General features: G+C 47.5%; 1 protein-coding gene across 1 annotated transcript; it reads left to right on the forward strand.

The window, feature by feature from the left end:
• The first annotated feature begins 4,641 nt into the window (after nt 1-4,641).
• On the forward strand, nt 4,642-14,987 carry LOC144118276 (neprilysin-like). The gene is made up of 2 exons (XM_077651268.1): nt 4,642-4,938; nt 12,927-14,987. Exons 1-2 carry the CDS (start codon nt 4,642-4,644, stop codon nt 14,985-14,987), a joined length of 2,358 nt encoding a protein of 785 aa, XP_077507394.1.
• The last annotated feature ends 281 nt before the right edge of the window (nt 14,988-15,268 follow it).

Here is a 15,268-nt window from a genome sequence, read left to right on the forward strand (position 1 = left end):
CGTTTGGAATATATGTAGGCGAATGTTTGGCATACATATCTGTTTGAGGCAGCGATAGCGTATAGGCGCAGCGTCCGCCTCGCGTGCAAGAGGACCGGGGTTCCAATCCCGGCGCCGCGCAGTTCGCCACCGGGTTTTAAAAAAATACTCCGCGTGTCGATGGAATAGCATAAGCAGGCCTGGGGTGCGGCCTGATCTCGGTGACCAGAACCGAGAACGAACTCCCTCACCAGAACAGGATTTGGCCACCCTGGTGCAGTACTTGGTCACAACCTTACATGAACAAACCAACTGACCCTTGGCCCTCAGTCCCCAGCGGCTGCGGAGCAACTGACCAAGGCGGCGGTCAGACCTTTGACACAGCGGAGGGTGCTAGGAATCTCTGGCTCCGGACAGGCCGCCATTGGAATCTGAACCTGGCAACGTTTAACGCTAGAACCTTATCTACTGAGGCTAGCCTAGCAGTGCTGTTCGAGGAACTAGCGGTCATTAACTGGGATATCATAGGGCTTAGTGAAGTTAGGAGGACAGGTGAGGCGTATACAGTAGTAAAGGGCGGGCACATACTGTGATATCGCGGATTAGCGGATAGACGAGAACTAGGTGTGGGGTTCCTCATTAATCAGGATATAGCTGGCAACTTAATGGAGTTCTATAGTATTAACGAAGGGGTGGCAGCTGTCGTAATTAGGCTTAATAAGAGGTACAAGCTGAAGGTGGTGCGGGCTTACGTGCCTACATCTAGTCATGATGACCAGACTGTTGAAAGCCTCTATGAAGACGTGGAATCGGCAGTGAACACAGTAAAAACGGAGTACACTGTACTGATGGGCGACTTCAATGCGAAAGTGGGCAAGAAGCAGGCTGGCGACCAGGCGGTAGGCGACTATGGGATAGGTTCTAGGAATAGCAGTGGAGAGTTATTAGTCGAATTCGCAGATAGAAATAATTTATGGATCATGAATACCTTCTTCCGCAAACGAGAAAACAGGATGTGTATCTGGTAGAGCCCCAATGGTGAGACTAAAAATGAAATCGACTTCATACTATGCGCTCAACCTGGCATCGTTCAGGATGTGACCGTCCTCGGAGAGGTGCGTAGTAGCGACCACAGAATGGTAAGGTCTCGAATTAGCTTAGACTTGAAGAGGGAACGAAAGAAGCTAGTGAAGACGAAGTCCAAAACTGTAAAAGAGAAAATAGAGGAATTCAGTATACCGCTGCAGAACAGATATTCAGCTTTAACTGAGGAAGACGGTCTTAATGTTGATACAATGAACGATAATCTGACAACTATCATTACGGAGTGCGCAGTATAAGTAGGCGGTAGGACGGCTCGACAGAATAGCGGCAAGCTATCTCAGTAGACGAAAGATCTGATTAAGAAACGGCAAAGCATAAGGGCGTCTAACCCTACAGACAGGATAGAACTAGCAGAGCTATCGAAGTTAATAAATAAGCGCAAGGTAGCCGACATAAGGAAGTTTAATATGGAGAGAATAGAGCATGCTCAAAAGAACGGAGGTAGCCTAAAAGCGGTGAAGAGGAAACTAGGCTAGGTAAAAACCAGATGTATGCGTTACGAGATAAACAGGGCGATGTCATGAACATCATGGGTATGGTACTTAAAGTAGCCGGAGAGATCTACACAAATATATACAGCAGCGAATGCAAACAGTACGATAATGAGGGAGCTAGTAGCATTAATGAAACAGGAAATAAAGAAAGCCTTAGGAGCAGTGCAAAGGGGAAAAGCAGCTGGTGAGGATAAGAGTTGATAGAGAATACCTAAATTATCTGCGATTCGCTGATGACATTGCCTTGCTGAGTCACTCAGGAGATGAACTGCAAGCCATGATAAGTGAGACAGACAGACAGAGCAGTACGGTGGGTCTAAAAATTAACATGCAGAAAACCAAAGCAATGCTTAACAGTCTAGCAAGGGAACAGCAGTTCAGAATTGGGAGTGAGGTGCTGGAAGTGGTAAAAGAATATGCCTACTTAGGGCAGGCAGTGACCACTGATCCGGATCATGAGGGGGAAATAACTAGAAGGATAATAATGGTGTGGAGCGCATATGGCAGGTTCTCTGAGATCATGAATAGCAGGTTACCAATGTCCCTCAAGAGGAAAGTGCACAAAAGCTGTATCTTACTGGTACTCACCTACGGGGCAGAAACGTGGAGGCCAACGAAAATGGTTCAGCTTAAGTTAAGGACTAAGCAGTGAGCCATGGAAAGAAAAATGATAGGTGTAACTTTAAGAGACCGGAAGCGGGCAGAGTGGGTGAGGGAACAAAAGCGGGTTAATGACATCCTAGTCAAAATCAAGAGGAAGAAATGGGCTTGGGCAGGGCATGTAATGCGAAGGCAAGATAACCGCTGGTCCTTAAGGGTAACTGAGTGGATTCCAAGAGAAGGCAAGCGTAGCAGGGGGCGGCAGAAAGTTAGGTGGGCGGATGAGATTAGGAAGTTTGCAGGCATAGTGGGCGTGCAGCTGGCAAAGGACAGGGTTAATTGGAGAGACATGGGAAAGCCCTTTGCCCTGCAGTGGGTTTAGTCCGGCTGATGATGATGATGATGTATGTTTGCCTATATGTATGTTTGCCTTTAATGTGCACATGTTCTCCCACTCTGCCTTCACTGGGCCTCAAGTACCTTTCAGGCTACCGTTGTAGCTTTTCGACCGAGACCCATTTCCTGTATTTCTGGAAATAAACTTTCAATTCAAATTTTTTGGCATGCATTAGAAAAAAAAGGAACGATACAGCAGACGATGCCTGTCATTCAACTGGCTGAAATTTCGGCACCTGTCGTGAACCATGTATCTCTGTGTTCTCAGTTTTAATGCGAAAACATTGTACATATGTCCCACTAGCACAGAAGCCATCCGCCGCCGTCTCTGGCACGAAATTCGGATAATGCAGTACGCCGGAGTGCGATGTCAGAGTAGATGCAAGCGAACCCCTAGTCATGAATGATGAAACGTAACGTAATATGCCCCGTGAAACTCATGACTCGTAGTTATAGCGATGGCTCATTACTCACATTCATTCTGCGACGTAGCACAACTCAGCATTTTAAAAGTAACGTATTCATAATGCATAGTCATAGTCATGACGCGTGGCTCAGCCCTTTACTTCTGCAACGTAACACGACTTAGAACTTAACAAGTAACGTAATGTAAGGTGCATAGAGTTTAGACAAAGTATGCAGAGTCACGCTTCATAGTCACAGTCATGACTCACAGTCATTCTGCAACTTTCATACCTGCCAACCTGAAGGCTTTTAAATTCGTATAAACTTCGAGAACAGCACACATTAAAAAAAAGAAAATTGTTACGTTGCGTCACTTTTTTCAGTGAACGACGCGATAGCGCTGAGTTTCTTTACATGTGGCTTAGCACGTGACGAAACGCACAAACGGCGAACAGCACGTGAAAAGCGCGGAATTTTGGCGCGCTAGAGGAACGGAAGTATCACGCGGACGGAACCGAGGGCCGCGCGCTTTGATTTCAGAACCTGCAGGACCAGCGATTAAACCGCCTTCGATAAATAAATGAACAAAAAAAAGGTGCGCGGCCACGCAATCGTCGTTCTAAACGGCATGTAGCTTGGCTTACTCCGAAAACGAAACTACGTGGCGAGACACTCGAACGGCCTACCGCGGCGGGTCTGCCGATCGTCAAAACAGCTGCAGTTACGAGCATGCCAGAAGGGCATCGAAAGTAATGTAACATGCAGTTGAGGCCTAGCGACGAATATCTGGGCGATCGGTTTTTCGAGCAGGTCATGGCGCGACACGGCACCACTTCGGAAGCCCGTTCTAATTGACCGATTCCAGCCCCTGGGCGTCCGAATAAACGAGCTCCCGAGAAGAGCGTTTGGAGGGACTATGGCAGCAGTCCGGGTTATCCGAATTACGGGTGAGGAGTAGGAATAAACGTCTGTTTAGACGGGTCGAGTAAATGATGTTTTACTGTATAATGCTCCAACTGCTGCGGCTAATTTTACAAATGGTACTACCTCGATGGAAATAAACGCGAACAACCCGGCGCCAACACGCTCCGCTGTTTCAATTTCTTTTCACCGCGCTTTTACTTCGATAAAAGACCCAAGAATCATCCATGATACATTCTAGAACGACTCTAACGTCTTTTTCGTGCCACCCAGGTAAAAGCGCGATGAAAATAAATTCCGACAGCGGGGAGTGTTGGCGCCGGGTTGTTCGCGTATGTTTCCAACGAGGTAGTACATACTTCTCTCTTGTGACGGCGGCAGGTACCACCGGAAGCGGTGTGTTATTTGAATTGAATTGCAAATGATTTTCGCAAATGAAATTTATTTCAACCAAAATTTCAGGGAAGATTCGTAAAATTGTAATACGAGTCAAAATTCGTACATATTACGGAAAATTCGGAAGAGTTGGCACGTATGCTGGCAACTCAGCACTTTATTGGTTACCCATTCACACACGTAGGCACTCTTCCACTGTAGTCTAACTGTTCCTGCCGAATTGTATTTTTATTTCGTCGAAACTGTGGGGCTCAACATGGCTTTTCTCCCGCCCCCTCCCTTTTGATTTTAACCCGCCCCTTGTGAGATGGTGAAAAGTTATTACGAAAAATGGATGCAACTGAGGATGAGGCATAGCGCAGAGTGCGCCGTCTTCGCAGCCGCGAAGCCTTACCATCCGGCCGGCATCCTGAAGGCCCCTTCGGTGGGCCGGCACACCTCCGCGGCCGGACAGCAGGCTGTCCCCGACATGGGCGTGGTACCACTGCCTTCTTGGGCCGGCACGCCCGATGGAACGGCGGACAGGAAGTGCATGCCAGAGCCAGAGTCACCCGGAGCGGGCGCTGCCGGCGTTCAGTCGTCAGACACTTCGCTTCTGACACACCAAGGAAAAAAGGCCCGCTTCGGAGTGCCTTCGCTTAAGGTGCGCGCTTTTTCCTCGAAATCACTGTGGTAGACAACCATGCAATGGGTTAGCCTTCCCTTCCTTGCCGTGAAGACGGTCTGTGCCGTGGTGGACTCTGGCCATACCCAGCTGAATGACACCACAGTCCTGCGTAAGCAGTATCACGCAGTTTCAATGAAAGGTAGATAAGCAGCGTATCTATCGCCGGCGATCTAAGAAAGCCTATTCTTTTAAGCGCACTGAAGTGGTATTGATACAATTACCGCCACGCATACTAATGAAGTATGCTTCTAGAAAATAAAAGCGCGAAATTCTAGAAGCGTTCTTCTTAGTTTCTCAGTATGCTCGGCAATAATTGCATCAGTGCCAGTTCAGTGTGCTTAAAAGAATCTGCTTTCCTAGATCGCCAGAGATAGACACGCTGCTTATCTTCCCTTTGTTATTTCCGAAATGTGGTGATGGTTGTGCCGCGCATGCCCATGTCAGCCTTGCTGGGAGGTTTCTGTTTTTGTTAAAGCACAGTTGCTAGTCCAGGCGTCGTGGTGTACACCTCTCTTCTCATACTTGTCCTATTTTGGCTGGTTCTACTCTTCACCATAGATTTGGTGGCCGCTACAGTGGCTCGTCTAAGTTAGCTCAGTCACGGTGGCTATCAGCGAGCACGAGCAGCCGTAGTATTAAGTGCCTCTGTAGTGTTACGCATTTGATCCAGCGCTTGCAGAAGCTATGAGAGTAACGCCTTTTTCTTTTCAGGAATTGCGCTGCTTAGTGCCTCCCTGAACGGTTTTACAAATTCCTCTAGTAAAACCTTTTGCGTCCCTCCAGTGCTCCAGTCAATCGACGTAGCAAATCTAATTCGAAACATATAAAAAATATAGCCGTGCGTTTGTAAAGAGAACGCCAGTACTACTACTTGAGTGCCATTCTCATGATATGAACCAATACATTTTTAAAGCTTGGTTCATACGCCCTGTCTTGCATGCAAGTAAATACTGCAGTGAACAAGAAGATATGATTTTCCAGTTTCTCGAGTCTAATTTTTTTTACCGTGATCAAACTTGCGCACGAGCTTTATATAGATACAATATGAGACATTTCATACAATGGAATCCAGTATTTATCGTCATGCTACATAACAGTTCGTTCCCACAGCAAATTTATTGAAGAATTGCTTTGTGCGCTACGTGAAGGTATCGGCGATGACATTGGTTTTTATTACGAAATGATTCGTCATTGCCGAGAATACCTTCTCACAATAACGTAATGGCATCGCGCTGAAGCTTTCTACGTTGACCACTTTTTCTACCACTCTTCTATTGGTCGGATATCCGCATCAGTTGTTCCTTTGTCTACATTATCATGGGGGCCCAATTATTTTCACTGATGTGCGGCTTTTGAGCTGGGCTTCTGGCGTTTAGCTCAACCCATTACACATGACGTCTCCTAGTCCATAGAGCTACTGTAGAGCCTCATATAAGTGACAAGTCTTTGAAATGTCGATAAAAACAGGCAACAGTATTACAGGCACAGCAGCGCTCAGGAGACGGGGACAGAGTAGAGAGACAAGGGCGAGCGCTGAATTTTCTCAACGATTCTTTATTGCGAACATTTCCTCACTGATATGCATGCCTATCGAGCCGTGGTCACAGTACACGCGTGCGCGATTAGGTTAGTTCTTTTTTGGAGAGCACAATAAAGGCGGAGCTCACGGAGCCCTCCCCCAGACTAAATATCAGTTCTGAATCTATGATTTCATGCTTTCACGCGTGAGTCACGTTGCTGGGTTGCCTACGGATCATTATGCACAGATTTGACACCTTGCAACCCAGCAACGTGACTGCGGCAAGAAGCACAGTCAGCCTTTCGTTGAATGCGCAGAAGGCGTAGTTTATCAAATTCCCCTGAGTTGCGGAAAAATGTATGTTGGCCAGACTGGGAGCTGCTTGAACGGCAGGCTAATATAGCACGCCATCAAAGTAAAAAAAAAAACGAGGAGGGAAAAGATTTTGAATGTCTTCTGGCAAGTCATTGTCTGATTTGCCAGGATTGTTCCCCAGGGCTTGAACGCACTGCTGTTACCAAGAGAAGCAAACATCGCAACGCACGTGAAATCATAGAATCAGAACTGATATTTAATCTGGGGGAGACCTGCGTAAGCTATGCCTTCATTGCCCTCTCCGAAAAAGAGCTCACCTATATCTGCGCACGCGTATACGATGACCATGGCTCGATCGGCATGCATAAAGTGCGCAAATGTTGCAATAAAGAATTGTTGAAAGTTCAGGGCTCGTCCTTGTTTGTCTACTTTGTCCGCGTCTTTTGTGCGCTGCTGTGCCTGTAATTATGTGCCAAAACGCCCAATTTGTCACATTAATCAAGTCAAGAGTTTGTTCCGCTCGCGCAAAGAAGGTCCTTCTCGACATTTTGATTGGCCAGTCAGGAGTGTCCCAGTGAAGATCGAAAAACAAAACCTCCACTTAATCAATATTCCTTCAAAACTTGTGAAACTGCAGATTGCGCTGCTGTGGAATGCATCTAGAGCTTGTAGTGTTTCATCCTAGATTTGGGGGCGTCACTCTTGATGACGCTACGTGCATCTCGCACTCTGATAATTGATGATAAAAAAAATGCAGTAGGGAATACATGTCGCCTCAGAATATGCGCCTTGAAAATAACCGCAATTTAACAATAACTTGGAACACACAGAAAATCAACGCAATGGCAAGGGAGCACGAGATGACGAAAATAACAAACTGTAGCCAATGGGTTGGGCATCAAAGAACTATTGCCGGAAAAAGGGGGCATTATTGTATCAAAACATACTCAGGAAAGACAAATATGTATTCTATTTCCGGGATATTGCAAATTTATACGACGAAATGAAAATTATAATATCTTTTTGTCACTACTGTATACAGTGCGATTTTTTAATATTCACGCTTTTTATATTAAAAACCGCGAGAGCTCGCTTAATTGAATAGAGAAATTTCTAATTGATTATTCCTCAGCCACAAAGTAATTGCACTATTAATTTCTCATTGGTCAACGCCACAAGATAGGAGAAAAAGAATAGCAACATTCCCCCATGCTTTCCTTGGTTTCGGTGACGGCGGTCTTCCTTCATTTGTATGTCCTAACGAGCCCCTCAAATCCTTACCCTTGTCTGCTCCGTTGATTAATACACTGTTAACTAAAATTGACTAAACAACATTTTAATTACTGTATTTAGGGCACCAAACTATATTCAGAAATTGAAGGCCGTCGACACCGAAGGCGAGCATAGTTTTAAACTTTCTGAATAGGGATTGTGGTTCGAAATATATAGAGTCAAAAGTACGCTTTTGAAAGCTCGTTCAATTGGCTTTCCCGTGTAGCATATATTTTATTTTATTTATTTTTGTTTATAAAATATTGCCAGCTTTAGTAGGCCCAAGGAGGAGGGAATACAACATGGAAAAACAGAACTCAATATTTATAACCCCAATTAAATGTGGAACAAAGGGATGCACATGCATTTATTCTAGCACAAGTCACTAATTTAACACAGCGAAAATTCGTGCCAGAAATTCGCATGGTAGGCCCAAGCAAGAGGCGAAAGAAAGCGAAAATAACATTTAGCACACAAAACAAAAATAGGAAAACAATGGGCTCAACAGATGGATTCAAATACACACTCATAAATACTGGCGATGCTATCGGAGCTCATTAAAAAATTCAATGGGAACTAGTTCCACTCTCTTATCGTGCAAGGAAAAATATATAACAAATTTGTGGTCTGGCACGATAAGGGTTTTGCGACTGCACATGACGATGTCTGGTTAATCGCATGACTAGTGGTTTTGTGTAGGGGTCAGGGCACATAGATAGCTTGTTGTTCTTGAGCAAAAAAAAAAAGAAGTTTGATGAACGGGCGTCGCTCGCATTTTTGATGCAGCAAACAGAAATGTAGTTTGTGTATGCAGAAGATCTTACGTGATTGCGACGGCGTTGCCGCGCGTAGCGAAGCAATTTTATAATTATGCAACGTGGGAAATCTCACCAAACGATCTTTCAAAGCGTGTTTTGGCACTCGATATTTCGAACGAAGTGTCTAAAGATACGCCCGACGTCCTCAGTCGATTCCGATGAACGTACAGTGGTCGTCGCTGTAGGCCCATGACTAAAGTCAGTCCAACGGCCCGTTATACCGCGTCATGCTGCTTGCTATTTCGCCCATCCTTACACCTCCACACTTCCACAAGTGGACACAGCTCGGTGTCTTTAAGCTCAGTTGCGCGCAGCGAACACCGCTGTCACTAGCAATAGGTTACATACAAGCGACGGCGGCAGGCGAAGCGACCCTGCAGAGATAAGCAATCGCTGGGTGCCTTATCGTCGCACTTAGCACCCGTAATCTGTCACCTCGAGCTAGTCGCAACTTAAGCAGCCAGGCTATGGGCTCCGTGCGCTGGTATGGTGGCGCCAGCAGCGACCACATCGCCAGCGCCGCCTCGTGGCACTCGCCGCGTTAACCGGACGCTCAGTCACGGACGGTCTCTCGAAGGGAGAGCACGCGCGCCCCTCTCGAGACTGGCCGTGGTGGCCCTGCGCCGCATAGCAGACGCGCACTGACCGCGATGCCATTCTAAGTCAACGCCTTCTTCTCTGCGGATTTCAACGCACTGAAAGCCTTGACGCCACCACTGCTGCATTTCGTTTCAATTGCTTTCAGGTTGGGCTGATCACCGATTCCGAGCAACCATGATTGTGTTGCAGTCCCGACGGCACTGCAATATCTGCCAGCGCAGTTCAGCTTATTGAGATTAAGTACCTTTACAGTTTGAGAAACAAGGATCTGATCCAAATAATGAAATCAGCTATGTAATTTACATCCACTGTGACATCGACTATGTGAATGGTCGGCTAGAAATGCGCAAAACGCAAACTTACTACACATATATATCAGATGATAGTGCTCTACATCCTGCAGGATCGACACTTCTTTACTTTGTGTATTCCTCTTAGAGAAGCATAGCTCTAAGCATACAAAAAGACGATGTGTTTCTTGCTTAATATCTTCCACAGGACTTTCATTTCAGGAATTTCATGAAGACACCAATTACATGAATTATTTTGGTCGTATTTCTCTTTTGGTAAATATTTAACTATAGAAAGGCCGCCGCGGTGGCTCAGTGGTTATGGTGCTCAGCTGCTGACCCAAATGACTCGTGTTCGATCCTGGTTGCGGCGGTCGCATTTCGGTGAAGGCAAAATTCTAGAGGCCCGCGTACTGCGCGATGTCAAACTCCAAGTGGTTGCAATTATCTGGAACCTCCTACTATGGCGCCCCTCATAGTCTTCGTTGCATTGGGACGATAAACCTAATTCAAATCAAAAGATTATTTCCCGAAATTAAGGTTTTAGTGATGTTGTGAAATCCTAGAAATATATATAGAGAGAAATTTAAACCACTCTCTATTTTTCTTTTTATTCGTCTAGAACAGGATTTGAGATCTCATAAATGCAACAAATAAAGATACAAAATTTTAAACCACTGAAGGAAATAAAATGATGCAAATAAATACACAAAATCTTAGGTGAAACCTTGAGAAAAACGACATAAGCACTCTCAGAAGTACGACGTCGCTCCCACTGCATACACACACGCACGAAAAAAAAACTAGAAACAAAATTGACACGCTGAACCACAGATGAGCATAACAAACGAAGACAAACTTCAGATGCTAGCTCCAAGAACTTCACCGTAGACCATTTCCTGTGACTGCCTGAACGCATTCCTTCGCTCTACATAAAGACATAAAGCAGCTCCTACCAATGATGTCACGTTCGAAGCACCCCAGTCAATGTAAACCCTTTCCCAGTTCACTCTCATGAATTTAATTCCACAGTGCACTCATTTCCAGCATACCCTCTGTGCATGAGCGAGCATGCACGATGTCCAAGAAAAGCGTTTAAATATATTCGGTACTTTGACTGCAGTGTTTTTATAGCTGTTATGACATTGAGTAAACACAGCAGTAGGTAGAGCACCCATAATTATCCAAGTTTGTTTTCGCCTTCGGACGAAACACCTCACCGCTCGCCTCGCTCACTGCAAACTGAACCAGAGAGCTGCGTTGGCTGCGTCCGCCTTTCGCCACCGCTGTTAACCAGGTGGCGCCACTCGCGCGCGCCAAACTGCAGCGCACGGAGCCCTCTCTCAAACGCTGGTGCATGTACTGACGATTGAGTGCCTGTACCCGGCCCAACACGCATCTCACCATGCAGAACAATCCATAAGAAATAAATGTTATGCTAGTTCCTATTTAACGGTAAACAGAGAGAATAGAAGGAATAATTTAGAAGGAAACAGGAAGAGCAAACAGTCAAGAAATAAAGGTTCATAGCGTCGAGCAACTGGATGAGCCTTGTCGTCAGGTCCCAGAGTGATCGTTCGTATTCAGGACACTCGTAAATACACCGAGGCTCCGCCCCTTTCACCACACGATTCACAGGTGGGAAGAGTGGCCGCACATAACCCACTGAGCCCCGTGGGACTCGGCGAGGAGGACATGGAGGTCCGAAGCAGTCAGTCACGGTAGTTTCGGGAATGCGCTTTTGCCCGCTCCCTTTCGTCGTCTTGTCCATCGTGGGTCGCGTCTCGCGGTCTGACACAAGGGGAGCGTGCGTGGGAAAAATTCCGCAGTATATAGCTTCCCCAAGACATCTTTTTTTTCTTCTCGTGGGGTTAACGAGGGGTCAAACAACGTGCCCCCAGCAGGGTTGTAACAATATGTATTCGCTCCGTGCCTTCGTACTCCGGCTTAAGAAACAGTCTCGTAATCTCTCATATCTTTCTGCTCGTAATTTAGGCAAGTTATTGCCAGCATTTGTGCTGGCGGAAAGTCTTCACCGATCGCGGAAGCGCAGCGGCATATACTTGCCATGGATCTAGCCCTCGTACACGAAACAACGCGCATCTTAGCCTGCAGAGCACCCTTAAGTAATACGTAAGAATATCATATCCTAGTTCTTTACCGGCAGATAGAATGTTCATCTTTAAAGTTTTAAAAATATGCCTCACATCCATGTAAAAAGCAATAGAGATACCTGAGACATACGGTTACAGGCGATGACCTGCCGACGCTCGTTCCAAGGCGCTGCCTCAAGGAAACAATCTTTCAAATTGTCGAAATTGTAGAAAACCACATATATTGGCATGAAAATAGCAGAAGTAACTTTGCAGTTTGCACGCTGCAATCAAAACGAAGTCAGACGAACGATGCAAACGGTATTGTCATGCGCTTAGCTGAACAACTGCTGCGGTCCCGAATTACGCGCACCGAACTCCAATCGCCCCGTTTCAGGCAGTGATCGTAAATATTCCTGAACCAGCTTAATTGTTAACTAACCTCGTAGCTGGTAAACCAATGGGGCGCAACGAGAAGAAATAGAGCAGACTACCGAGCAAGCATCTAATGGCCGAACTTCGAACAACCCGTTGGTGAGGTCCGCCCGACGTCCCCGGGAAAAAAAAGTTCACCGTTACCGCCCGACGTGCCCTTAGCCACAGTCTATTTCTAACCACAGTGCCAATTCAGGAAAATTCGAACACTGGGCTCGTCTTCGATGTTTGCGGCCTTCAATTTTGGAACACAATCTCGCTCCCGTGAATCAAAAATTGAGAATTGATTAGTTACATTTAGTTGAATAATCGTCAACTAATTGAGGCCTATCTCGCAGATAATGTCAGCCTTGCTATACAATCCACCTGCACAGACTTCTGCGACAGGTTTATCTCAGCTTTTGAAATAAAAGGCTTTGATAGCTAGAGAGAAAAACGCAGTATTCATATTTGATTGGCTCAATAAAACAACGGGACAGCAATCAGTACCAACTCGCCCAGTTCGCAGCCTTAATAACTCAGTTTATTTTATGCTAACAAGCCAGGGTGTATGAACCAAGGCTTAAAAGTGCCATGGCGTAATAAACTGTGTTCAATCTTTCATTCTCTTTTCGTTGCGCAGCTTGTTTCTCCTTTGACACTGACATCGTCCAGGAGAGGAGTAATAATCCTCAAAATGGCAGCTGTTCTGGCCCTGCTCACGTGCGCTGTAGGCGCCACCCTTATCATAATCTTCTGGCTGCGGGGTGATGGCCCACCTGATGACATGTACTGCGACAGCGCCGATTGTCGCCACCACGAGGCATTGATAGGCGCCAGGCTCAACAGGAGCATCAACCCGTGCGACGACTTTGGAGCCTTCGTGTGCTCTGCCTGGATGACATCAAGCGCCTATCACCGTGGGTCGCCTTCCACTCAGCAGGATGTCGTGGACGCCTGGTCAATGCGCTTCGAGTCCATCCTGCAAGCGGGACTCACTCAGCTTAAAGCACCAGGTGAGAAGGCCTTCGAGATGTTCAGGTTGTGCAAAGAGTTGCCTACCAGCGCCCCCATTCCCGCGATCGAAGCCCTCCGCAAGTTCATGGACAACCACAACATAAGCTGGCCGCAGCAGCCCTTGCCAAGTGCCCGGCCACTTGCGCTCCTGCTTGACCTGGAGTTGAGCTGGGGTGTGACGCTATGGTTCCATGTCCGGAACTTGCGGAAACAAGGCAAACGAGAGCGCGCCTTGATTGTTAGGCCTGCGAAGCGCATTTCCGATTGGCTGCAGCTTCACAGAGAGCTCGTGGCCAGCGGCGGCTTCTTCGACTACTGGCGCAGGCTCTTTGAGCTGCTGGCTCCGCCAGGAACTGCCAGTGCGACTGAAAATGAGAGCAGGAGGGTGGCGGACGTGCAGACTGCTGTGCTACAGAAGCTCCTAGATGCCGGCCGCACGCCATCTCCGGCACAGGTCTTGCTGAAGGACATAGAAAAGAACATCACCAGTATTCCTTCTCAAGAGTGGATTGCGTTATTGAACAAGAATTTGAGAACGGAACCTACGTTCGCCGGTGAGGACCGCATTATTGTGACCCATTCCGCGCTTGTGGATGCTCTGGACGAGATCACCCGCACCTATGGAAACATGGAGATAGTAGACAGCCTCGCCTGGTTGTTCGTGCAGGCGTTCGCTCCCGCCACAGATATCGGGCTGCTGGCACCTGCGCGGGCCAACGCAACAGCGGCGGCCGCAGGACAGCACGCGGCCTTCTGCGCTGCCCGAGTCGAGTCGGCGTATCGATTCCTCATCATTTCGCTGTTCACGCTGTTAAACTTTTCCAATGAGGAGCGTCGGGAGATCGACACACGGCTGCGAGCGATCCGCGGCGCTGCCGCGGACAAGGTAGCCGCTGCCGGGCGCCTGGATCAGCTGTCGAAGCGGCGTGCTCAGGAGAAGCTGAACGAGACCACGACGCAGCTGTGGCCCATTGCAGAGCTGCTTGACAAGACAGCGATATCCATCATGTATACAAGCTTCCCCGATGATGACACTAGTTTCGTGGCACTCTGGCTGCGCACCCTCACGTCTCTCCGTGGCCTGTCTCGCAGTTACGTGCACGACGAGACACTGTATCTGCCCGCCAATTTGGCACTGCCACTTCTCGACTACGACTATGTGCTGAATGACATTCGCATCTCCATGCAGGCACTGTCGCCGCCCGTCTTTTACTTACAGGGCACGCATGCTATGTTCTACGGAGGTTTGGGATTTCTCTACGCCAGCCAGCTAGTGCGCGCGCTGGACTCCCGCGGGATGCGGATCGGCAGCGATGCCCAGGTCGCTGGACTCTGGCTCTCGTCCACGTGGCGTCACGCGGCCACGGATGTGGACAGCTGCTTGGGCGCAGGTGAAAGCCACTTTCCCGAAATACCCGCGCTCGAGGTCAGTTACGGCGCCCTCGAGCAGGCGCTGGGCCAGAGCGACGATCTGCACCAGCGCTTACGAGACGGCTTCACTGAGCGGCAGTTGTTTTTCATCACCCTATGCTTCCTCATGTGCAGCCGACCCGGTACGAATCCCATGGGAAACTGCAACAAGGCTGTGATGAACTTTCCGCCTTTTGCCCACGAATTCGGCTGCGCGACTAACTCGAAAATGAAGCCCGCCAAATATTGTCCCTTCTTTGACCAGGGCGTTATGTAGTTATGTGTGCTGCTTGTGACGGCTGTAAGTTGCTGAGCACCAAATCAACACCAACTATTGTGATTCTTATTTGTGGAAGTAGTGTGTAGTGTCTCCGTTGTTTTTATTTTGTGCGTATAGATTATAACTGAGTACAGATTTTGATGTTTTGGATTGTGACAGCGACCTTTGCAAGGCTTGCCGGTTTCACAGAAGAGTTGCTTATTGTGCCTATTCTGCGTGTTGGTTTTCTGTTCTTGGTAGTCTTTGTCCCTACGGCATATTCGTTTCTACCAGCGAGA

The sequence above is a fragment of the Amblyomma americanum genome, chromosome 1 (genome assembly GCF_052857255.1).
Source record: "Amblyomma americanum isolate KBUSLIRL-KWMA chromosome 1, ASM5285725v1, whole genome shotgun sequence".
NCBI lineage: Eukaryota > Metazoa > Arthropoda > Arachnida > Ixodida > Ixodidae > Amblyomma > Amblyomma americanum.

Excerpts from the sequence above, each read along its gene's own strand:
- LOC144118276 (XM_077651268.1), top strand. The coding sequence starts at position 4,642 with ATGAGGCATAGCGCAGAGTGCGCCGTCTTCGCAGCCGCGAAGCCTTAC. Across the intron at positions 4,939-12,926 it reads TCGGAGTGCCTTCGCTTAAG|CTTGTTTCTCCTTTGACACT; the intron begins GTGCGCGCTTTT and ends TTCGTTGCGCAG.